This window comes from Nicotiana sylvestris, chromosome 12 (genome assembly GCF_000393655.2).
Source record: "Nicotiana sylvestris chromosome 12, ASM39365v2, whole genome shotgun sequence".
Taxonomy (NCBI): domain Eukaryota; kingdom Viridiplantae; phylum Streptophyta; class Magnoliopsida; order Solanales; family Solanaceae; genus Nicotiana; species Nicotiana sylvestris.
Genome location: NC_091068.1, coordinates 9,490,494 through 9,515,878, shown reverse-complemented (window position 1 = coordinate 9,515,878; position 25,385 = coordinate 9,490,494). Strand labels below are relative to the sequence as shown.

The 25,385-nt window shown below is 35.2% G+C and overlaps 2 protein-coding genes across 6 annotated transcripts; both read right to left on the bottom strand.

Annotated features, from left to right (window-relative positions):
* Window positions 1-876: 876 nt before the first annotated feature.
* On the bottom strand, window positions 877-5,346 carry LOC104212078 (uncharacterized). 5 transcript variants are annotated; one of them, XM_070165029.1, is made up of 4 exons: window positions 2,276-5,346; window positions 1,352-1,772; window positions 1,073-1,185; window positions 877-960 (listed from the first exon to the last, which is right to left on the bottom strand). In XM_070165029.1, exon 1 carries the CDS (start codon window positions 5,226-5,228, stop codon window positions 2,343-2,345), a length of 2,886 nt encoding a protein of 961 aa, XP_070021130.1. In that variant the 5' UTR covers window positions 5,229-5,346; the 3' UTR covers window positions 877-960; window positions 1,073-1,185; window positions 1,352-1,772; window positions 2,276-2,342. The 5 variants fall into 5 exon arrangements, with proteins under 5 accessions (XP_070021130.1, XP_009759562.1, XP_009759561.1 ...); XM_009761260.2 differs by having other exon boundaries at window positions 877-1,185; window positions 2,267-5,346; XM_009761259.2 differs by having other exon boundaries at window positions 877-1,185.
* Window positions 5,347-14,281: 8,935 nt separating this feature from the next.
* LOC138882659 (uncharacterized) lies at window positions 14,282-15,409 on the bottom strand. The gene is made up of 2 exons (XM_070163267.1): window positions 14,852-15,409; window positions 14,282-14,725 (listed from the first exon to the last, which is right to left on the bottom strand). Exons 1-2 carry the CDS (start codon window positions 15,407-15,409, stop codon window positions 14,282-14,284), a joined length of 1,002 nt encoding a protein of 333 aa, XP_070019368.1.
* Window positions 15,410-25,385: the final 9,976 nt, after the last annotated feature.

Here is a 25,385-nt window from a genome sequence, read left to right as displayed (position 1 = left end):
TGGAGCTTTCCAGCTTTGCTTTCAATCAGTTCCAGAGCAGTATCCTTTTCAACCTCCTCAAATGCCCCCAAAAAAGAGTTATATAGGATATCCTGTTGCATATGATTGAAGTGGCCGTACTTTGCCCATTTGTCTACACTCAAGTTATGGGTGCTCGCCGATAAAAATTTCAAAAATAAAAAGGAAAAATGAATTTACTTATGGGTGCTCGCTCAATATTTATCTAAATATTTATAAGGTTGCCTATATAAATTTCTTAATATGATCAAAGTTAATGGGTGCTTAAGCACCCACAACTCCCTACGTGCATCCGTCACTGGTATTCAATCGGGTAAGTTACTTACAAACTATAATATTGTTTCTTCCTTTGTTGCTTATTCGCCTTTTCATCGCACGTAGATAATGCTCGGAAATAATCTTTTTCATTTTATTTACATGTTGGTGGTCATGATATTAAGTTTCAAAAAGAGGAGAGCTCGGCAATTATACATCTTTATACTACAACAAAAGTTATTACATATATGAGTTGTAAATCGTGGCATAGATTTTGTTAGTTAAATGGTTGGAGGCCTTATCTTTTTATGATATTTCTTTGAGGATTATATTCAGCTATTTGTTTACGTCAAAAGTGATTTGGTGCATTGGAATATAAATGTTGATTGTCTTTATCTCTCAATTATTTGATTGTTTGCGTCAAAATTGTTTGATTGTAGACGCGGGGCATGGGATGTTTCGAGTTGTACTGATATGGATCCTTCCAAAGGAGAGGAATAGGACGGTATTAGATGGAGGCAACTAACTCTGTACAACTTGAGGAATATCCACTTTTTGATGCAGCTAGTTCTTTCCTGTTGCCACATTTAGCGGACTCATCTGTTACCATGTCAAAAGGTTGCAAATTTCTTATATGCAACCCTGTAACTTTCTTATGCCAGCAGTGCCCCTCAATGAGTTCTGAATCTGAACATAGCAAAAAAAAACCTAATACTTTCTACCAAAGAATCATGCAACCTTGAGTTTATAAAGAATTCCCATGTCTTTCCTTCGGAATTTAAAATTCCTGGACAAATACCTGAGTCTGCAGTTCTTATTGAGAAGCTCGCTATCCGCTTAATCCAATACCGGTGAAGAGATGATCAAATGGTCTATTTCTTGAGTAAATGCAACAACATAAGAGAGATTGACCTACAAAAGGAGAAAATCAGGAGAAATCATGTAAGGCCTTGTCATTTTGATGATTGTCTTATCTGGAAGATGAAAGCCTTGTTCATTTCAGTAACTACTAAATTCAAGCATGCGGTCACACTGCTGTATAAAATTTCTATCTAGGGTTGACTAAAGTGAACCTCACTTTTGCAACAAAGAGGACCACTAATGGTATGTATCAGATTTACAGATCAGGTTAATGTCACCCCAAACTTACAGGACCATTAAGGTCTCTTGCTCCTGGAGACTCACTAGGAGAGTACAAAATCTGCAGACACAATAACAACTACTAAAATGTTACATATGCTCCTCTAAAAGAACCAATTTCCACCATCAAAGGCAAAGAAGCTACTATTAGAACAATTGACGTTCAAAGAGAAGAAGTGAAAATCTCCAAAATCTGAAGGGCGACAAATGAAGTTTCTCAGGAAACTGTCCTCACTACTCCGGTATAGATCCACCACTTGCTCCCACTGCTTAACTGGAGAAGTTGGTGCTTTTTCCATAGGCTGCATCTTATGCTTTTTGGACTACTTTGACCAACTCTCCTCATACATCTAGGCCAACTACAATTAACAGCAATAGGGAGGTAAGCATGAAGGTGATAGAGGGTCTTTTGAATATCAACAAAAAATTTGACAAGGAAAATATTCCATCAGCAATGGTTATCAAAAGTATATTCCACAAAAACTGTTTTACTGCAAATAGAACTGATGATTGTTATGTCATGAATAACCAAGAGCGAAATAAATATCTGCAGTAGGAAAAGTGTATATAAGGTGATGAGAAGCAAGATGGCTCCATATTTTTGTCAGTATTTCTGAATGTTTTTACTACATCTTATTTATTTCCGGGAATAACTAAGGTGTATTTTATCAACAGGCATGGAGGTGTATCAAATGCGGAAGTGTAATACGATACAAAAAGGCCATGTTGGTCTGATGTGGACCATCATTGTTCTATTTACAAGGATGGCAAGGAACCAGATACAATTTGATATGTGAGCAGAGTACTTTCTAATAACAGACTGATTTAGAAGAACATCATGCTCAATCCATACCGTTTTTACCTAAAATGGATCTCAAGAGGTAATAGCTGAGAGCAAGAAGTCCATTTCGATCTGATATGCACACACTTTAACTCCCCCAAATAGCTAGGAGCTCGTGAGGCAATGAAGCAGGATCCACTTCCCAGCAGTTCTTGGAGATGTTTGAGGCTTCTTCATCAGATAGCTTCCTTGCAGGAATCCGATGCGAAAACAACCCGAGCTCATCCTTCCCTAACAACTTAACAGCACGAGCCCCAATCTCTCTCCTCTTGAAAATCGTTCTAAACCCATCAACTTTTTCAAGATATGCAATACTCACGCCATGTAAGTCAGTGTAACTACTCAAAGATACAACAATATCATAAGATTGCTTATCCTCAACCATTAGAGTCTTGCTGCCAGTACCTAAAGCACTCTCTTTATACAATGCCCATACTGAACCTTTCGAGGGGTAAATCCTATACAACTCTCTTGCTGCTCTTTCACAATCAACAACATGTGAAAACTTCTTCAAAGATTTAACCAAAGCATGCCTAGACACCTTAAACTTCCCACAAGAAATATGAAAACCCATTTTCCCCCAATGTAGCAGTGCCTCATCACTATTACTTTGGAACTCCAGCCTACTCAATTTCACCTCAAAGGGATGCACAGAAATAACATCATCAATCAAAGCGTAATCCCTTGGCATTCCATCATCGTCATAAACAGCCCATACTTGTCCTTTCTTGAAACTCCTCTCTACTCTATCCTTGTCAAAATTATAAAGATCAAAAGTCTCCACTGCCATTGTCTCCAAAACATCCTGCCAACACCCTTTACCCCTCTTGCTACTCGAAACCCTTCTTCTTCCTCCATCCTCCGAACCATCCCCTTTTAACAAATCATGCCTCACCCTCTTCTCTCTCACCCTCGCAATCGGTGTCCCCATCTCCAATTCATCTTCCTTTTCTATCAAACTCAAATCAGCCTCCTTTCTTTTCTCACTTTCCATTTCCGCTACATTAAACTTCATCCCCTTATTTTCCTCATTTTCTTCCTGCCTGGACCCTTTACCCTTCTTCCTATTTGAAACCCTTCTTCTTCCTCTATCCTCCACCAGACCATCCCCCTTTAACGACTCACTCCTCACCCTCTTCTCTCTCACCCTCGCAATAAGATTCTCCATCTCCACTTCATCTTCCTCTTCTATCAAACTCAAATCAGTCTCCTTTCTTTTCTCACTTTCCTTTTCCATCAAATTGAACTTCATCGCCTTCTCATTCTCCTCTTCCTCGTTCTCTTCCATTATCTCTGACTCATCCTGCCTTGACCCTTTACCACCCCTCTTGCTACTTAAATCCCTTCTTCCTCCATCCTCCAAACCATCCCCCTTTAACGACTCACGCCTCACCCTCTTCTCTCTAACCCTCGCAATAAGCTTCTCCATCTCCAATTCATCTTCCTCTTCTATCAAATTCAAATCAGTGTCCTTTCTTTTCTCACTTTCCTTTTCCATTAAATTGAACTTCATCGCCTTCTCATTTTCCTCCTTTTCATTCTCAGCCACTATCTCCAAATCATCCTGCCTTGACCCTTTACCACCCCTCTTGCTACTTAAATCCCTTCCTTTTCCTCCATGCTCCAAACCATGCCCCTTTAACGACTCACGCCTCACCCTCTTCTCTCTCACTCTTGCAATCAGCCTCTCCATTTCCACTTCATCTTCCTCCTCTATCAAACTCAAATTCGTCTCCTTTCTTTCCTCGCTTACCTTTTCCGTTAAATTAAAGTTCACCGCCTTATCAATCTCCGCCTTTTTTTCTCCCTTCTCTTCTACCTCCACCTTTTCCTTATTCACCTTCTTCTTTACTAACATTTGCATCTCAGCTAATGTCATTGTCTCTTCCTCCCCTTCACCTACATTCCTCACCTTACTCTTACTCCTTGACCTCAACTCTTTAATCAAACCATCATCGCTCTCAACATCTCCTTCCATATTAAGATTTCTTACTTTCACCGCCCTCTTTGCCCCTACAACCTCAATTCCATCACCAATTCTCACCTTACCCTTAGTCCTCGATCTCAACCCTTCAATCAAACAATCATCACTCTCAACATCTCCTTCCGCGTCCACATTCCTTACTTCCGCCGCCCTCTTTGCCCTTACACCCTTATCGCTAACACCATTTTCATCAACATTTCTCGTCATTTTTCCTCTCGGCCTCTTCAAAACCTCACCAACACTCCCCATTTTCCCCTTCCCCCCTAACTCCCCATTTCTTGAAAACCCCAAATTCACACTTTTCCTGGCCTTAATCCTAGCACTCACTCTTGTCCGTTCAGAAACCCCTAAATTTTCACTATTTCCTTCTACCTCAATCGCCTCAAAACTTTTCTTACAACTTGGACACATTAAATTATGCCCTAAATACTTCCTCTCAAACTGATGCAACAATCTACACCCCGAACACGCCGTCCAAAACGTCGTTGTTTCACCCGCTTCACTACCCTCCTCAGCCATTAAATCCGACTGCATAGAAACCCTAAGTTTCACATCATACTCCTTCCTCCTAATCTTATCCGATAAAACCCTAAACGCTTCGTTAACAAGCTTAAACGCCTCCTCTGATGCCACGTAAGAGTTCTTGTCAGGGTGTAGCGTTAGGGCTAGCTTTTTGTACTGTGTTTTTATGGTGTTTATGTGTGAGAACCGTTCGATCTGGAGGATTTTATAGTAGTCAGGGAGAACTGAAGTGTTAGCGGCGTTAATGGTGGATGTACGGAGGATTTTGAACGAAGTGAGCATTTCAGAAACACCGTTGAGGTTAGGGTTGAGACGGTGAGCTCGTTTTGCGTATTTGAGAGCTAATTTTAGGTTGCCGGAGTTGTATTTCTGCTCCGCTAGGTTTTTGAGTCGTAACGCTTTAGCTTCGGGCTCATGTTCGGATTCGGCGCCGGCGTCGGATTTTGTTTTTTCTGTATCGTCGGCCATTTTTTTGTCGGATGTGTAGTCGGAGACCGGTGAGGGAAGAGAAATGTGAAAGAGGAAAGAAAGATGTACGTAGTAATTATATTCCAACCCCGAGAGTAAGGTTAAATTATGGTTAACTCCTAAAGTTTTGAGATATAACCTATTAAACACCCTCAACATTTTCACATTAGGTGGGTGTGAAATTGGATATCTATTTCTGAAAGAATGAATTCCATTTGGAATTTTCAGTTTTATTGTCCTATAGTTTGAACTGAAAAGTTGAATTTTAGGAAACTTAAGTTCGGATTGGCAAAATAAAAATTGTGATATTATGATCGAATTTAGGGACAGCATGTGAAGTTTAAACTGAAAATTTTGAATTTTAGGATAACTTTTAAAGGTTTGAACTAATAAAATTAAGGAATTTTTACATTCTTATGTCATATAGAAAACTATATTACCCTCAATATTTAAGGTTTGAAATAATTACATTTAGTATACTCAATTATCAATTATATACCATAAGGTGTATATTCCATTAACAACCAAAGGTAACCAGAAAAACAAGGTTTACCATTAACAAAGGTAACCATCTATCATTAACGACCAAAATCAAAGTTTTTCTTCCACAAACCAGTCAAAGTTGAAGTAAAATCTTCAAAGTTCATACGCACATTTATCTTCAGCTTCAAATTTTTTCAATGAAGAAGAACAAAACTTCAAAGCACAGCCCTAAAAAGATCTAGAAGCTGATATACCTTCTTTCGATTAGGGTGTATTATCGCCACATTCACCCAAAAAACAAGGGAAATCTGCACATGCAATTGTAGATATGAAGCATAGTGTTTCTCCGCGTCAAATCAAGGTTGAAGCTAGAACTAAACAAAAACATGATTTCGATGTTGGAGAATCTTCGAGGCCAATCAAACAAGCGGATGGAAAACGAAAAGAGATAGTGTTCGATGATGATATTGTAGAAGATGTGCCTATCAGTAAACCTGGAAAGAAAGCTAAGGTGCCTCCCATTTCAAAAACTCCCAAAAAGAAGAAAAATTCAAAAAAAATCCCTAGTGTTAAATCTCGTAAAAATGTTCGAAAACACTCATTGGGGAAGGTAAGAATTTTGTAATTTCTTCACTACTTATTTCGCTTGTTTTAGTTGTTAAAAAAATCTACATGATCTGTTTTTTTTTTCTTTGTAGATTTTTGTAGAAATGTTGTATGTAAATTGCAAATGTATCTATGTTTTTAAGCACTGAAATTATGTGAGATTATTTGTCTTAATTTGAAGATTAATTGTAAATTTAGTATGTTTTACATTGTTGTTATATTTGTATATTTTTGGAGTTATTTTGTAGATAAAATATAAATGTATCAATGCTTTTTAATAACTGTATTAATGTTAGATTACATTTGTTGAATTTTACATAATGGACATTTTTTTGCATCCCATAATGTTGATTATATAGTGCTTGGATTCCAAACATTATGTGACCCTAGCATTCCTAGCCAAATTAAAGCGCTTTTTTCTCCAAATGGTTTGAAGTTGTTCAAGAAGACATGCTTTGGTTATTTACTGGCATTTTCCAATTTATGCATGCAAAATCAAGCTATTCATCTTTTTATGAAGTATGAATTGAAATCATCTGATGCTTCCTATTTTTCAGCTGAGTTAAAAGGTGAGAGGTTAAATTTTGGTGGGACGACCCAGCCCGTCGTCACGTGAGTTACTGCCCCGTTTCTCCCATTTTATGCTTCTTCATGTTTCGTTATCGGTATTCGATTTGTTAGAGTTAAATCGGATTTGTTTTGATAGGAAATGAGACACTTTGTCCTTTTAAGGAAGACTTGTTTTGAAAAAGTCAACTGGATGTTGACTATTGAGTTAGAGGTCTCGGATGTGATTTCCGGTGATTCGGTTAGCTTCAGGGGTTGATATGTGGCTTATGAGTGTGATCGGAATTGATTTTGGAGTTCCGGAGTAGAATTAGGCTTGAATTGGCGAAGTTAGTATTTTGGCGAATTTCGGTTGGTAGGTGAAATTTTGATACGGGAGTCGGAATGGAATTCCGAGAGTTGCAGTAGCTTCGTTAGGTGATTTTGGATGTGTGTGCAAAATTTCAGATCATTCGGAGGTGTTTTGGTCAGGTTTTTTATCAAATGCGTATTTCGGAAGTTTTTAAGAAATTTAGGCTTGAATCCGATGTAATTTGATAGTTTTTGTGTTGTTTGTGGTGTTTTGATGACTGGAACAAGTTTGAATGATGTTTTAGGATGGGTTAGCACTTTTGGTTGAGGTTCCGGGGGCCTCGGGGTGATTTCGGATGGTCAATCGAACCAATCTTGGTTTTGAAGTTGCAGATTTCAGCTGAGTGTTGCAGAACATTTTTGTTCTCTACGATCGCAGCAGTGCAATTGTGATCGCATAGAAGGTTTGGGGAAGTCCGTTCTGATTGCTCAATTCTATCGTGGAATAGGGTATGCGATCGCATAGGTTGAGGAGGTTGTTCATTGCGATCGCATGAGGAGTAATGCGATCGCGTAGTGTTAAATGGACCTGAGGTTCTGAGGGGTACTTTGTTCAATGCGATCGCGGAGTAGTGTATGCGATCACGTAGGTTTGATTGGTGAAGCAGTGCGATCGCAGTTAAGGGGTCGCATTTGCATAGGACATTTTGGAGGGCTGGGAAAGTTGAGTTATGCGATCGCAGAGGCTTGGATGCGATCGCATAGAGTAAAATCTGGGCTGACAGAAGGGTTTAATAAACATTTCACCCGCGAACCAAGTCCCATTTACTCCATTGTTGAGTAACCTTGGGAGCTTTTGACGAGTATTAAATAGGGTTTCGACTGGGAATCGATTGGAGGTGAGTCCTATGGCCTAGAAACGTCATTTAATTGTAGATTCAACATCTAAATTCATGGAAATTTGATTAAAAGGGGAAGGATTAGGGCTTGACTTTTGAAATAGAAATTTGGGGGTTTGAGGGAGCATTTGAGCTCGGATTTCGGTAAATTTGATATATATAGACTCGTGGCGAGATAAGGAATCCGGTGATGTCAATTTTCTGATTTTTCGAGAAGTGGGCCCGGAGCTCGGGTTTTGCCAACTTCGTGATTTTTGATATTTTTCGAGTCTTTTCGATTGGGATGTATTCCCTTAGCCTATTGTAACGTATTACTTGTGGTTTTGATCAGATTCAACGCTCGAGAAGGTTGATTTGCGAGGCAAGGGAGTAGCGAGCTAGGATTTCGGCCTGCTTGAGATGAGTAATGGTTATAAATGATGTTCTAAAAGTTTGAAACCCCGGATTTGCACAACGTGGTGCTATGTTGAGATGAGACACACGTTGTATGATGAGCGTGGGGTCTGTTACTACTGGGGATTTGGACTCGGTCCATCCCGTTTGATGACTCTACTGTACTTTTGACTGAGACTTAATTAATATCATTATATTATGGGCTAGTTGCCATGTTTGGGGCCTTGTGCCGATCTGTAAAACCCTTAGGGGGCATTTGTATTAGTTGACCTCACTTTTCTTGTCGAAATCATACCCTCAGTCATGTTCTTAACTGATAAACATAATATGAACCAGCTTTAGAAATTGTTAAATCCTAATGAGAGTAACGTGTGGGTTGAGAACCCCGTCTTATCTTAGTGTGCCCGAGAGGCCAAGTCTATATTGACTGAGAGGGGTCGAGAACCCCATTGTGAGGGTATTTGATATGCTATGGATCGGGTTGCACGCCGCAGCAGTATATATATTTATGCGGATCGGACTACACGCCGCAGTAGTATATTATATGGATCGGACTGCACGCCGCAGTAGTATATTATATGGATCGGACTGCACGCCGCAGTAGTATATTATATGGGTCGGACTGCACGCCACAGTAGTATAGCGCTTGGGCTGAAGGAGCCCCTCCGGAGTCTGCACACCCCCAGTGAGCGCAGTCGACTATTCTTGGATCAGGCTGCACGCGCAGCAGTATATATATATATATGGATCGGGCTGCGCGCCGCAGCAGTATACTATATGGATCGGGTTGCACGCCGCAACAGTACAAATATGATTTGGTTATCGTGAGGATTAAATGAAATGAATACTGGCTTAAAGGACTTTTAACTGACTTCTTCATTCAGTTGCTGTTTTTGATATTCTCACTATTTTAATATAGAACTGCGTAGTGTTTTACGAGTTTTCTTTCCGTCAGTCATTATTTATTTCTATTACTCACTGAGTTGGAGTACTCACTTTACTCCCTGCACCATGTGTGCAGATACAGGTATCCCGGAGGCATAGTTTGAGCTTTCTGCTACTGTTCAGCTTATTCCAGAGTCATCGAGGTAGCTGCATGGCGTCCGCAGGACCCAATTTCTCCCCTTATCCTCTTTATTTTCCGCGTTCTAGACAACTCTATGTATAGATTGCTACATAGACTTGTATTAGAGGCATTTGGCTCGTGACACCAGATCGGTGGGATTTATATTGATATTTTATGGATTTTTCGTACTGTTTATCTATTACTACAGATTTATAATCATGTTAATTTGGCATTAAATCCTATTAATTGGTAATGAGTTCTACATAAGGGATTATGAGTGACGAATTGGTCACGCATGCCTAGCATCGTGTTGGGCCCATCACGACCCGGGATTGGGGTCGTGACATTTGGATTGAGAGAGTTTGCAGTAATAATTGGTCTTAGATGTCATACTGAGGTGACAGACTTTGGTTACACTCCTAATTATGTCAGTAAGATAATGAGCAGTTACTTTTCAAACAAGGTAAAAGTGGAGAAGACATACCTAAAACATATAGTAACCAACAAAAGCTGGATCAATGATGAGGATGCAGTAAAGTTATGTATTCTATATCTCATAGAATTCTACATTTTTCCTTCAGAGAGAAACCATATTGGGTTGGTAGATCATTTTAGGTTTTATTTGGTGGAATCCGGTAAGTACGAGTTATTTCCATGGGGTATTCAGTCTTACAGATAGTCGATCGAATCAGTTAGGCACAGGCTAAATCCTTTCGTTCATTCTTATCTCATTCAAGGATCCCCCCTAGCCATGCAAGTATGATTGTATGAGTGTTGCTCCTCCGTCAACATTGAAATAGCTACAATGATTTCTAATTCAATCCCTCGCATACTAAACTGGTCAGCTACTAAGGGTCAGATTCGGTTAGCTGCAATTGGAGACAAAATGATCAAGCCTGAATGGATGAAGGTAAATGGACTTTATTTATGATAATACAATTTATCTACAAAATATCTATAATTTGTATACATACTCTGCCTTAAACAAGCTAATTTATTTTTTTCACCATTCAGTTCACCAACATAAATGAATCACCTGAAGAGCTTTCAGTGATGTCTTTGCCTGATAAAGTTGAGTACACAATTGAAGAGGTTGAACATGTTTCTGAGAATCCAAAAGTTGATGCTCCTCCATTGGAACTCAAAGAATCAATTGTAAAAGAGGAAAAAGAGTATATTCTTCGTAAAATAAAAAAGTTAAAAAGCGGTGTTGAGAAGGTAACATGTAGTCCTAAAAAAGCATTGTGATTATATATAATAGTGTATCTGCTTTTTAATACATATTTCTGAAGTTAACTATGTATTTTTTTAATTATGTAGGTCGATGAAAAGTTTGAAGATTTTAGGAAAGATGTATTTGATGAACTAGGTAGCCTTCGAGACCTAATAAAGGATTCAGTCAAGACTGTTTTGCAGGTGATAAACAATCCAAATGATCAAGTTGATTCAAAGGTAACATTTTAATTTTAATCATATTAACAAAACTATTTATGTCACCTCTAAAATATATATCCTAACTAATATAAAACTTACAGTTTGCTGGGAGTTCAACAAAAAATACTGACCAACCAAAAGACAAGAACAATCAGCAATTTCAGTTTAATAGTGGTGAACCAGAGCAGGTCAGCCCCAGCAAAACAGGTATCTACAATATATCTCCAGTATATCTACAATTAGATACAAAATAACTACAAATTATCTACAACATAACTACAATTTGTCTACATTATATATACACATTATATACAATTAAATCCAGTTTATTGGCACAACTATACAGATTTATGTAGATATTATGACACACCTTCATATCTTCATAAATTGTCAAGCCAATACTATCCAGTATTATTTAATATTTTTAATGAAAAAAATAGAACATGTTGAATGTGCACTTGGTGAAGAAAATCATCCAGCACGTGTTGATTTATATACACATTTTGAAGGGGTAGTTGATGAAGAGAATGCAGGTATGAAATTGTTTTTAGAGATATTTTCTTTTTGTTTCAATATTTTTACCATTCTATTAAGTTATATATACATAGTGTTACATAGAGGGAAGACATGCATAAACAATATCCAATTCACGGAGTGACAATAGCAGCTCAAAGAGAACAACAGAATCCGGAAGATGACAATGTAGGTGAAGAGGCAGAGTATGTGAATGTAGGTGATTCAGAAGAATCCGGAGGTGAGAAGAAGGAGGTTACTCTTGATGATTTCGAACTGCCTGATAACTTCTCCCAGTTGGTTAAGTTTGGCGAGCCTATACCCAATGAAACAACACTCGTGCATCAAGGTAGAACAAGGCAGCCGCGAAAGCACGCCCGATCACCATTTCTCCCTTTATACAGTTCTGGTGGCAGCACCTCGGTTGGACCTCAAATATTTCACCTCAAGCACCCGTTTACTAGTGTTATTGGTCAAAATGTAGACCCTGATTTGTTGGATCAATTCCATAAGTGGTTATACCACGGTACCGACGCAGGTCCAAAGAGGTTAGGTTGCACAATTTGACACTTTTATTTCAGTATTCATCTTTTACACATCCATTTCATTCAATAATTTTATTTTATTTTCTATTTGTTTATATAGGAGGAAGGCTTCGTATTCTATAAAGGACAACCAAATTAAGCCTTGGTTGGATCTTGGAGTTGAAAAGGTTGACAAGAAGGAGCGGTTCTTTTCCCTGGCACACCCAGGACAAGTCCTTAATGACTTGGTAAGATTCAATGTATTTGATTTGTAGATTTTTTGTAGATAATTTGTAGATAGTTTGTATTCTGAATGAATAGATGTTTTGTATTCTGATTGTATATGAATTGTAGTTATTTGTAGTTTTGTGTATAATATTTTGAGATAACTTGTAGATTTTGTTGCAGCACATTAATGTTCTAATGTATTACTTGAGAAAAAGAAGCAAGTATGACCCCCACAACAAGACCAGATTTACTACAACAGATTGTGTGTGAAAGACTAAGATTGATCAAATTTATGAAAAGTTCAAAAATTCTCCTCAAGAAAAGAAGTTTTCTATTGTCAAAACCCAGGACGTTGTTGCAGAATATATATTAGGGTATAGAATACTCGCAAATGTTGCATGAGATGAAGTTGATTATGTCATCATGCCCGTCAATATTGTAGAAAAATTCCACTGGGTGTTGGTTGTTTTTGACATTACAGAAAGGTGTCTTTATGCGTATGATTCCATGGTCTCTTCACACAATCACCCTATTGTTGAATCTTGTGTCAACAAGTTTTCTATTATTATCCATTTGTATTTGTCATGCTCCGGGTTTTATGGGAAGCGTAAAGACATCAACTTCAAGAATGCCAAAGCATACATTGAGAAAGTTGTTACCGACCCTCTTAATATCAGTGGATCGTCGGAGAGATACCACAGCAAAAAGAAGGATCACTGTAACAAAAATCTTCTTTATTTCTATACATTTAACCCTTTTTCTGATGGTTTAGTAAATATTAATATTTTTATATTTTGCAGCGATTGTGATGTATTTGTTGTTGCCTTTGCAGAGTATGTTAGTATTGGAGAATTATCAATTCCGCAAGAAAACCTTTCTGATATTGACCAACACCATAGACGCTATGGAGCGCTACTTTGGGACTATGCTAGAAAGAAACAGGAGCATGGGGCAATTAGTGATAATGAAGTGACAGGCAAATTGGCAAGGAGGAAAGGTGCACCAGCTTTGAATGAGAAAACACGAGTCCAGAGGAAGAAGAAGTAGTTGTAATGTTTTGAATGGAGCATGTAGTACAATTGTGCAGTTGATGCTAGTTTATAAGAAAGATGGTAGACAAGTTTTTGAACAATTTATTACTCCCTCCGTTTCAATTTATGTGGACTCATTTGACTAGGCACGCAGTTTAAGAAAAGAGAGAAGACTTTTGAACTTGTGGTGTAAAATGAAGCACATATATTTTGTGTGGCTATAAATCATTGCATAAAGTTAAATTATTTCCAAATAGGAAAAGAGGTCATTCTTTTTGTCACGGACTAAAAAGAAAATAGGTTCACATAAATTGAAACAGAGGGAGCATGTTTTAATTGTAGCAGACTTGTGCTACAATTATATTAGCCTTTGTTTCTTTTTTTTCTTATCGAGTATTGTAGTTCAAATGGAACATTCTGTTGGGTTTATATTCACTTGTTGAATCTTTACAGTACTTGATCTTCATTATTTTTAGCATTTAAATCCTTTCCAACTGAAATTTTATACAGTTATTCTGATCTACATTATTTTCACCATAAGCTTCTTTCTACTTGAATTTTAATCTATATATTATGTCAGCTATAGATATTGTAGTTTTTTGTAGTTGTATTTGTAGATAATTTTAATAGTGTGTTTTGTTTCTTTTATATTCATTTTTTGAATGTAAATAATATTTCATCTACAATATTTTAAGTTTTTAACTACTTTCCTACAGATTTATAATGTATATACTCTGTAATTTCCAGATAATATATTTTTTTGTAATTTTATTGTAGATAAACTGTAAAAACATATTAACAACTATGTAAAGGATTCCATATATAGTAAAAAAGCTCTAGATTATATATATAGAAAACATTCATAAACAAATCAATCTATGAAAGTATTATCTCAATATAGAAAAATCCTAACTAACTACATAATGATCTTAAAAAACACCAACGATTACACATCAAAATCTGTTATCCAGAACTAACCAACAAATTTTATGAAATATTCTGTTAACTAAATAAAATTTTATTTCTTTCTAGGTGCATTCTTGCAAGATCTTTTGTTATGCCCTCCTCCTCCGCAATTGCCGCATGAAACCTTGTACTTCTTTGAATTTATTTCATTATATGTTTTGTATCTTTCTTTTTGAGATCTTCCTGGCTGCATTTTTCCTCCCTTAGGTGGATTTACTACTTCTTTAGTTATATGTTGTGGCACATTCCATTTGTTTTCATCAGGCAGCGGATTTACTGGTATTTCATAAGTACGCAAGAGGTTCGCCCTTGTGTAATAAGGAGAATAATATTGTTCAAAATACTCATCCCTATGTCTTAAAGCAGCCAAAGCATGTGGACAAGCTAGTTCATCAAGCTGGAATTGCCCACAACTACATTTCTTGTTTTCAAGACAAACAATATAGTGCCTCACACCATCTATTACTGTATGGATGTAGTTTGTTGAAGCCTTCACCTACGAGTACATTAGAAACAAACAAACAATTCATATACGGTTATAATCAAGCTATATACAACATATCTACAAAAAATCTACATTGTGTTGTTTATGAATTTGATTCAATAAATAATCAGATCTTACTCTAAGCTTGTGCGCCAATGTTCTGTTGTCATCCAACTCTTTGTTGAATTTGTATCCAAGGTATGTGAATGTTCCCTTTGTTTTAAGTAACTTTTCTTTCATCCAACATTCAAGAAGGGTCCTCATATACTCTAATAGTTCTACTAACGGCAACTCTCTTGCATATTTTGTTACAACATTCAATGACTCTGCAATGTTTGATGTTATAGTCCAAGTTTTGTTCACCGTCGCATGTACTCGAGACCATCTATGATATCCAATATCGTATAAATATGCTTTAACATGGGGGTCAATCTCCTCGATCTTTGACATCCTTTCATTACATTCATCAAGTGTGTATGACTGCACCGTGGCAAAGTATAATTCACTTAGCTTAAGATGTCCCTTCTTGAACTTTGCCTGTATATTTGTCCAAATATGCCACATGCAAGAATAATGTGGCATGCCGGGATAAACAATAGATGTTGCCTTCAAGATACTCTCATTCCGATCCGAAATAACACAAATATTTGGTCTTTCACCATACGCGAGCTTGAATTGCTCAAAAACCACTTCCATGATGCGTCATTCTCTGAATCAACAACAGCATATGCCAATGGTAATATGGTACCTACATTATGTGGCAAGAAGAAATTAATTGGCTGCAGTAAAAATGCAGAAGAAGACATATATATACAAACTACAACTATTCTACAATATATCTACAATTAATCTGCAAGTACTACAAAAAACATACAAGCTACAATATTTCTACAAATAAAACTTCAGTATATGATGCATCCATTGTACTGGTTGTTAACATTATTCCCCTGTATGCTGACTTTAAAAAGGTCCCATCAACTACTACAACTGGCCTACAATATTCCCAACCACTGATTGAAGTACAAATCACAACAAATACATACAAGAAGCAGTCATCGTCTGTCTTCTTCAATTTAACTACAGACCCCGGATAAGTCTTCTCTAGAATATATAAATAGCTAGTCAATTTGTTGTAGGAGTTAGCAGGATGACCTCTCAAAAACTGTAGCCTTTTCCTTTGCTCTCTAGGCTTGCATGTAGGTTATATTCACGCCGTGTTCAAACAACATGTCAAATTGAATGTCTTTGGGGGTGTAAATTGTCTTAGGATCAGAATATTTTGGAATAATCATGCTACCAACTACCATGGCAGTAGGTTTGCGTTGTATGAATGTATTGTCCATTGAAGAGCATGTGTGTTGGCTGTCGAAATTTCTGACCTTGAACATTGCAGAATCATTTATGCTAGTTGCCTTGAAGTGCCATGTACAGTTCTCACCAACACATATTAGTCAGTAGCTACAAAATAAATATATTTTAAACAATGGGTTAAAATTTAGATTAAAAAAACTATTTTAGCTTAAACGATTGCATTATACAATCTATATACAACATAACTATTTCAACTACAATACTGTTAAATATTATCACAAGGAAAACTGAAGAAGTAAAAAATTACAAATAAACTACAAAATTAAAAAAATAATAATCTTTGACTATTTATATGTTCATACCTTCTAGCACTAGATCTTTTAACCCTGAATTGGAACTAGTACATGATAGAATAGTGCTTCATTGCAGTTGCTGTTTTTTTTTTTTTGCTTTGTAGATTTTTGTAGAAATATTGTATGTAAATTGGAAATGTATCTATGTTTTTAAGCACTGAAATTATGTGAGATTATTTGTCTTAATTTTGAAGATTAATTGTAAATTTGTTGATATGTTTAACATTGTTGTTATATTTGTATATTTTTGAAGTTATTTTGTAGATAAAATACAAATGTATCAGTGCTTTTTAATTACAGTATTAATGTTAGATTACATTTGTTGAATTTTACAGAATGGACATTTTTTTTTGCATCTTATAATATTAATTATATAGTGCTTAGATTCCAGACATTATGTGACCCTAGCATTCCTAGCCAAATTAAAGTGCTTTTGTCTCCAAATGGTTTGGAGATGTTCAAGAAGACATGATTTGGTTATTTACTGTCATTTCCTAATTTATGCATGCAAAATCAAGTTATTCATTTTCTTATGAAGTATGAATTCAAATCATCTGATGCTTCTTGTTTTTCAGCCGAGTTAAAAGGTGAGAGGTTAAATTTTGGATTGAGAGAGTTTGTAGTAATAACTGGTCTTAGATGTCATACTGAGGTGACAGACTTTGGTTACACTCCTAATTATGTCAGTAAGATAATGAGCAGTTACTTTTCAAACAAGGTAAAAGTGGAGAAGACATACCTAAAACAGTTAATAACTAACAAAAGTTGGGTCAATGATGAGGATTCAGTAAAGTTATGTATTCTATATCTCATAGAATTCTTCATCTGTCCTTCAGAGAGATATCATATTGGGTTGGTAGAATATTTTAGGTTTTATTTGGTGGAATCCGGTAAGTACGAGTTATTTTCATGGGGTATTCAGTCTTACAGAAAGTCGATTGAATCAGTTAGGCACATGCTAAATCCTTTTGTTCATTCTTATCTCGTTCGAGGATTCCCTCTAGCCATGCAAGTATGGTTGTATGAGCGTTGTTCCTCCATCAACATTGATATAGCTACAATGATTTCTAATTCAATCCCTCGCATACTAAACTGGTCAGCTACTAAGGGTCAGATTTGGTTAGCTGCAATTGAAGACAAAATGATCAAGCCTGAATGGATGAAGGTAAATGGTCTTTATTTATGATAATACAATTTATCTACAAAATATTTACAATTTGTATACATACTCTGCCTTTAACAAGCTAATTTATTTTTTTCACCATTCAGTTCACCAACATAAATGAATCACCTGAAGAGATTTCAGTAATGTCTTTGCCTGATAAAGTTGAGTACACAATTGAAGAGGTTGAACATATTTCTGAGAAACCAAAAGTTGATGCTCCTCCATTGGAACCCAAAGAATCAATTGTAAAAGAGGAAAAAAAGTCTATTCATCGTAAAATAAAAAAGTTAAAAAGAGGTGTTGAGAAGGTAACATGTAGTCCTAAAAAATTATTGTGATTTATATATAATAGTGTGTCTGTTTTTTAATACATATTTCTGAAGTTAACTAGGTATTTTTTTAATTATGTAGGTCGATGAAAAGCTTGAAGATTTTAGGAAAGATGTATTTGATGAACTAGGTAGTTTTCGAGACCTAATAAAGTATTCAGTCAAGACTGTTTTGCAGGTGATAAAAAATCCAAATGATCAAGTTGATGCAAAGGTAACATTTGGATTTTAATCATATTAACAAAACTATTTATGTCACCTCTAAAATATATATCCTAACTAATATAAAACTTACAGTTTGCTGGTAGTTCAACAAAAAATACTGACCAACCAAAAGACAAAAACAATCAACAACTTCAGTTTAATAGTGGTGAACCAGAGCAGGTCAGCCCTAGCAAAACAGGTATCTACAATATATCTCCAGTATATCTACAATAAGATACAAATAACTACAAATTATCTACAACATAACTACAATTTGTCTACATTATATATACACAATATATACAATTAAATCCATCTTATTGGCACATCTATACAGATTAATGTAGATATTATGACACCTTCATATCTTCATAAATTGTGAAGCCAATACTATCTAGTATTATTTAACATTTTTAATGAAAAAATAGAACATGTTGAATGTGCACTTGGTGAAGAAAATCATCCAGCACGTGTTGATTTATATACATATTTTGAAGGGGTAGTTGATGAAGAGAATGCAGGTATGAAATTGTTTTTAGAGATATTTTCTTTTTGTTTCAATATTTAACCATTCTATTAAGTCATATATACATGGTGTTACTAAGAGGGAAGATATGCATGTACAATCTCCAATTCACGGAGTGACAATAGCAGCTCAAAGAGAACAACAGAATCCGAAAGATGACAATGTAGGTGAAGAGGTAGAGTATGTGAATGTAGGTGATTCAGAAGAATCCGGAGGTGAGAAGAAAAAGGTAACGCTTGATGATTTCGAACTGCCTGATAACTTCTCCCAGTTGGTTAAGTTTGGCGAGCCTATACCCAATGAAACAACACTCGTGCATCAAGGTAGAACAAGGCAGCCGCGAAAGCACGCCCGATCACCATTTCTCCCTTTATACAGTTCTGGTGGCAGCACCTCGGTTGGACCTCAAATATTTCACCTCAAGCACCCGTTTACTAGTGTTATTGGTCAAAATGTAAACCCTGAGTTGTTGGATCAATTCCACAAGTGGTTATACCACGGTACCGACACAGGTCCAAAAAGGTTAGGTTACACAATTTGACACTTTTATTCCAGTTTTCATCTTTTACACATCCACTTCATTCAATAAGTTTATTTTAATTTCTATTTGTTTATATAGGAGGAAGGCTCCGTATTCTATAAAGGACAACCAAATTAAGCTATGGTTGGATCTTGGAGTTGAAAAGGTTGACAAGAAAGAGTAGTTCTTTTCCCTGGCACACCCAGGACAAGTCCTTAATGACTTGGTAAGATTCAATGTATTTAATTTGTAGATTTTTTGTAGATAATTTGTAGATAGTTTGTATTCTGAATGAATAGATGCTTTGTATTCTGATTGTATATGAATTGTAGTTATTTGTAGTTTTGTGTAGAATATTTTGAGATAACTTGTAGAATAAATGCAATATGTTTTTGTTGCAGCACATTAATGTTATAATGTATTACTTGAGAAAAAGAAGCAAGTATGGCCCCTACAACAAGACCAGATTTACTACAACAGATTGTGTGTTAAAGACTAGGATTGATCAAATTTATGAAAAGTTCAAAAATTCTCCTCAAGAAAAGAAGTTTTCTGTTGTCAAACCCCAGGACGTTGTAGCAGAATATATATTAGGGTATAGACTACTCGCAAATGTTGCATGGGATGAAGTTGATTATGTCATCATGCCCGTCAACATTGTAGAAAAATTCCACTGGGTGTTGGTTATTTTTGACATTGCAGAAAGGTGTCTTTATGCGTATGATTCCATGGTCTCTTCACACAATCACCCTATTGTTGAATCTTGTGTCGACAAGTTTTTTATTATTATCCATTTGTATTTGTCATGCTTCGGGTTTTATGGGAAGCGTAATGACATCAACTTCAAGAATACAAAAGCATACATTGAGAAAGATGTTACCAACCCTCTTAACATTCAGTGGATCGTGGGAGAGATACCACAGCAAAAAGAAGGATCACTATAACAAAAATCTTCTTTCTTTCTATACATTTAACACTTTTTTCTGATGGTTTAGTAAATAGTGATATTTTTTATATTTTGCAGCGATTGTAATGTATTTGTTGTTGCGTTTGCAGAGTATGTTAGTATTGGAGAGTTATCAATTCCGCAAGAAGACCTTTCTGATATTGACCAACCATAGACGCTATGGAGCGCTACTTTGGGACTATGCTAGAAAAAAGCAGGAGCATGAGGCAATTAGTGATAGTGAGGTGACAGACAAATTGGCAACGAGGAAAGGTGCACCAGCTTTGAATGAGAAAACACGAGTCCAGGGGAAGAAGAAGTAGTTGTAATGTTTTTAATGGAACATGTAGTACAATTATGCAGTTGATGCTAGTTTATAAGAAAGACGGTAGACAAGTTTTTGAACAATTTATTACTCCCTCCGTTTCAATTTATGTGGACCCATTTGACTAGGCACGCCGTTTAAGAAAAGAGAGAAGACTTTTGAACTTGTGGTGTAAAATGAAGCACATATATTTTGTGTGGCTATAAATCATTGCATAAAGTTAAATTATTTCCAAATAGGGAAAGAGGTCATTCTTTTTGGCACGGACTAAAAAGAAAATAGGTTCACATAAATTGAAACAGAGGGAGTATGTTTAAATTGTAGCAAACTTGTGCTGCAATTATATTAGCCTTTGTTTCTTTTTTCTTATCCAGTATTGTAGTTCAAATGGAACATTCTCTTAGGTTTATATTCACTTGTTGAATCTTTACATTACTTGATCTTCATTATTTTTAGCATTTAAATTCTTTCCAACTGAAATTTTATACAGATATTCTGATCTACATTATTTTCACCATAAGCTTCTTTCTACCTGAATTTTAATCTATATATTATGTCAGTTATAGATATTGTAGTTTTTTGTAGTTGTATTTGTAGATAATTTTAATAGTGTGTTTCGTTTATTTTATATTCATTTTTTGAATGTAAACAATATTTCATCTACAATATTTTAAGTTTTTAACTACTTTCCTACAGATTTATAATGTATATACTCTGTAAATTCCAGATAATATATTTTTTTTGTAATTTTATTGTAGATAAACTGTAAAAACATATTAACAACTATGTAAAGGATTCCATATATAGTAAAAAAAGTTCTAGATTATATATATAGAAAACATTCATAAACAAATCAATCTATGAAAGTATTATCTCAATATAGAAAAATCCTAACTGACTACATTATGATCTTAAAAAACACCAACGATTACACATCAAAATCTATTATCCAGAACTAACCAACAAATTTTATGAAATATTCTGTTAACTAAATAAAATTTTATTTCTTTCTAGGTGCATTCTTTCAAGATCTTTTGTTATGCCCTTCTCCTCCGTAATTGTCGCATGAAACCTTGTACTTCTTTGAATTTATTTCATCATATGTTTTGTATCTTTCTTTTTGAGATCTTCATGACTGCCTTTTCCCTCCCTTAGGTGGATTTACTACTTCGTGAGTTATATGGTGGCACATTCCATTTGCTTTCATCAGGCAACAGATTTACTGGTATTTCATAAGTACGCAAGAGGTTCGCCCTTGTGTAATAAGAAGAATAATATTGTTCAAAAGACTCATCCCTATGTCTTAAAGCATCCAAAGCATGTGGACAAGCTAGTTCATCAAGCTGGAATTGCCCACAACTACATTTCTTGTTTTCAAGACAAACAATATAGCTCCTCACACCATCTATTACTGTATGTATGTAGTCTGTTGAATCCCTTACCTACGAGTACATTAGAAACAAAAAAACAATTCATATACGGTTATAATCAAGCTATATACAAAATATCTGCAAAATATCTACATTGTGTTGTTTATGAATTTGATTCAATAAATAATCAGATCTTACTCTAAGCTTGTACGACAATGTTATGTTGTCATCCAACTCTTTGTTGAATTTGTATCAAAGGTATGTGAATGTACCCTTTGCTTTCAGTAACTTTTCTTTCATCCAATATTCAAGAAGGGTCATTATATACTCTAATAGTTCTACTATCGACAGCTCTCTTGTATATTTTGTTACAACATTCAACGACTCTGCAATGTTTGATATTATAGTCCAAGTTTTGTTCACCGTCGCATGTACTCGAGACCATCTATGATATTCAATATCGTATAAGTATGCTTTAACACGGGGGTCAATCTCCTCGATCTTTGACATCCTTTCATTAAATTCATCAAGTGTGTATGACCACGCTGTGGCAAAGTATAATTCACTTAGCTTAAGATGTCCCTTCTTGAACTTTGCCTGTATATTTGTCCAAATATGCCACATGCAAGAATAATGTGGCATGCCGGGATAAATAATAGATGTTGCCGTCAAGATACTCTCATTCTGATCTGAAAAAACACACATATTTGGTCTTTCACCATATGCGAGCTTGAATTACTCAAAAAATCACTTCCATGATGCGTCATTCTCTGAATCAACAACAACATATGCCAATGGTAATATGGTACCTACATTATGTGGCAAGAAGCAATTAATTGGCTGCAGTAAAAATGTAGAAGAAGACATATATATACAAACTACAACTATTCTACAATATATCTACAATTAATCTACAAGTACTACAAAAAACATACAAGCTACAATATTTCTACAAATAATACTTCAGTACCTGCTGCATCCATTGTACTGGTTGTTAGCATTATTCCCCTGTATGCTGACTTTAAAAAGGTCGTATCAACTACTATAATTGGCCTACAATATTCCCAACCACTGATTAACGTACAAATCGCAACAAATACATACAAGAAGCAATCATCGCCTGTCTTCTTCAATTTAACTACAGACCCCGGATAAGTCTTCTCTAGAATATACAAATAACTAGTCAATTTGTTGTAGGAGTTAGCAGGATGACCTCTCAAAAACTGTAGCCTTTTCCTTTGCTCTCCAGGCTTGCATGTAGGTTAGATTCACACCGTGTTCAAACAACACGTCAAATTGAATGTCTGTTGAGGTGTAAATTGTCTTAGGATTAGAATATTTTGGAATAACCATGCTACCAACTACCATGGCAGTAGGTTTGCGTTGTATGAATGTATTGTCCATTAAAGAGCATGTGTGCTGGCTGTCGAAATTTTTGACATTGAACATTGCAGAATCATTTATGCTAGTTGCCTTGAAGTGCCATGTATAATTTTCACCAACACATATCAGTCAGTAGCTACAAAATAAATATATTTTAAACAATGGGTTAAAATTTAGATTAAAAAAACTGTTTTAGCTTAAACAATCGCATTATATAATCTATATACAACATAACTACAATTCAACTACAATTCTGTTAAACATTATCACAAGGAAAACTGAAGAAGTAAAAAATTACAAATAAACTATAAAATTAAAAAAATAATAATCTTTGACTATTTATATGTTCATACCTTCTAGCACTAGAACTTTTAACCCTGAATTGGAACTTGTACATGATAGAATGGTGCTTCATTGCAGTTGATGTGTTTCCTTGTCTTGGTATACTTGTCCTACTTCAATAGAACTTGGTGTACTATCTGTTATTATTTTACTTTCATATGCCTCTATAACGAAAGATGTTGGCATATCAAGTAACTTTAGTATTCCAGACGAACCTGCATGAAAATAAATATAAATATTGTTATCACCAGTTTGTAGAAAATTTGTAGAATGGTTGAAATTCGGTATTTCATATTAATTTTTCAATTTTTTTGTAGTTTTATTGTAGAATAAATGTAGAAAATTTGTAGATATTACAAAAATTCATATATATATATATATATATATATATATATGAATTTTTGTAATATCTACAAATTTTCTACATTTATTCTACAATAAAACTACAAAAAATTTGAAAAATTAATATGAAACTACAATAAAATTAATATTTGCAGATAAAATGTAGATAAAGTGTAGTTCATTGACAATGTACCAGAATTTCATAGAAAAATAACATCACATACCTGCAGGTGTGTTCTCATTGGTGATACTCAATTCCATATTGTAATCGCGAATAATTATACATAGCGGATATGATCCTAAGTTTTTATTTTCTTTTTTCGTCTCCATGTATACACGAACACCCATATCGTTCCTAACTTCCATTGGAGGACAATGCTCGTTGACAATGTATTTGATTTCAATAATTTTTTCGGATGTATCAATCATTAATTGCTGTGCTATTGTAGAAATCAATAGACTATAACTCGCATTGTCATCAACTACAGTGCCATCGACCTCGAATTCTCTAAATCTCCCATAGTTATCCCAATTCCCATTCAGTTGTAGCATAATTGGTATTTTCGCCATAATTGCTTTTGTTGCAGAAGAATTGTAGAAGATTTTATCGATTTTGATTTGTGAAATCAGAGAAAATGTTGAAACAGAGTTTATCGCAAAAACAGAGTACGAAAATTTTGTAACGAAGTCGACGATAGTTATTACTATGCGTGATTTGCGTTGTGGAAGATCTAAAAAATATTTAATTCCACTTTTTTAGCGCGCCTAAATAAGGAATCTTACAGCTACAATGATTCCAATTTAATGCATTGTAATTATGTAGAAATACTATTAGCATGAATGGTAATATGCAAACTATGAACATATTTGGTAATACAGTTTCCTATATGATATAGGAACGGGAATTTCCCTAAAATTAAACTTCACGACATAGTGTCCTAACGTTTGGATTGAAAAAACTAAATTTTACGACATAATATCCTGGAGTTCAAACTCACTTTTTCGGTTCGAACTGAGGACATTGCAAATGGTAGCTATGTTTTAAACATTGGTCCTAAAAGTGTCTTTCTTCACAACTAGCTACGATTTAAACATCAATTCACCAATCATTAAAGGTTCTAATATGGTCAAACTTAAATTACATTGTATTTTTATCTTCCTATACACTATTTCATATTTCATTTTTACTATACCAACCATCTATTTCATATTTCGTATTCTATATTTCATATCTCTTATATTGCTGTTATTGTATTATGGATTTTTATGGTACTAATATATCGTTTCTTGTTGCTTTTTTTTAGCCGAGGATCTCCTGGAAACAACCTCTCTACCCTTCGGGGTAGGGGTAAGATCTGCGTACATATTACCCTCCCAGACCCCACTTGTGGGATTATACTGGGTCGTTGTTGTTGTTGTTGTTGTTGTATACACTATTTGAAACATTATTACCCTTCCTTCTCAAGTTTCAATTTAATTACACGATCATATATAATTTACCAATTATATACAAATAAGTTTTAAATGAGTATCCCTTTATATTAGAAACTGAATAA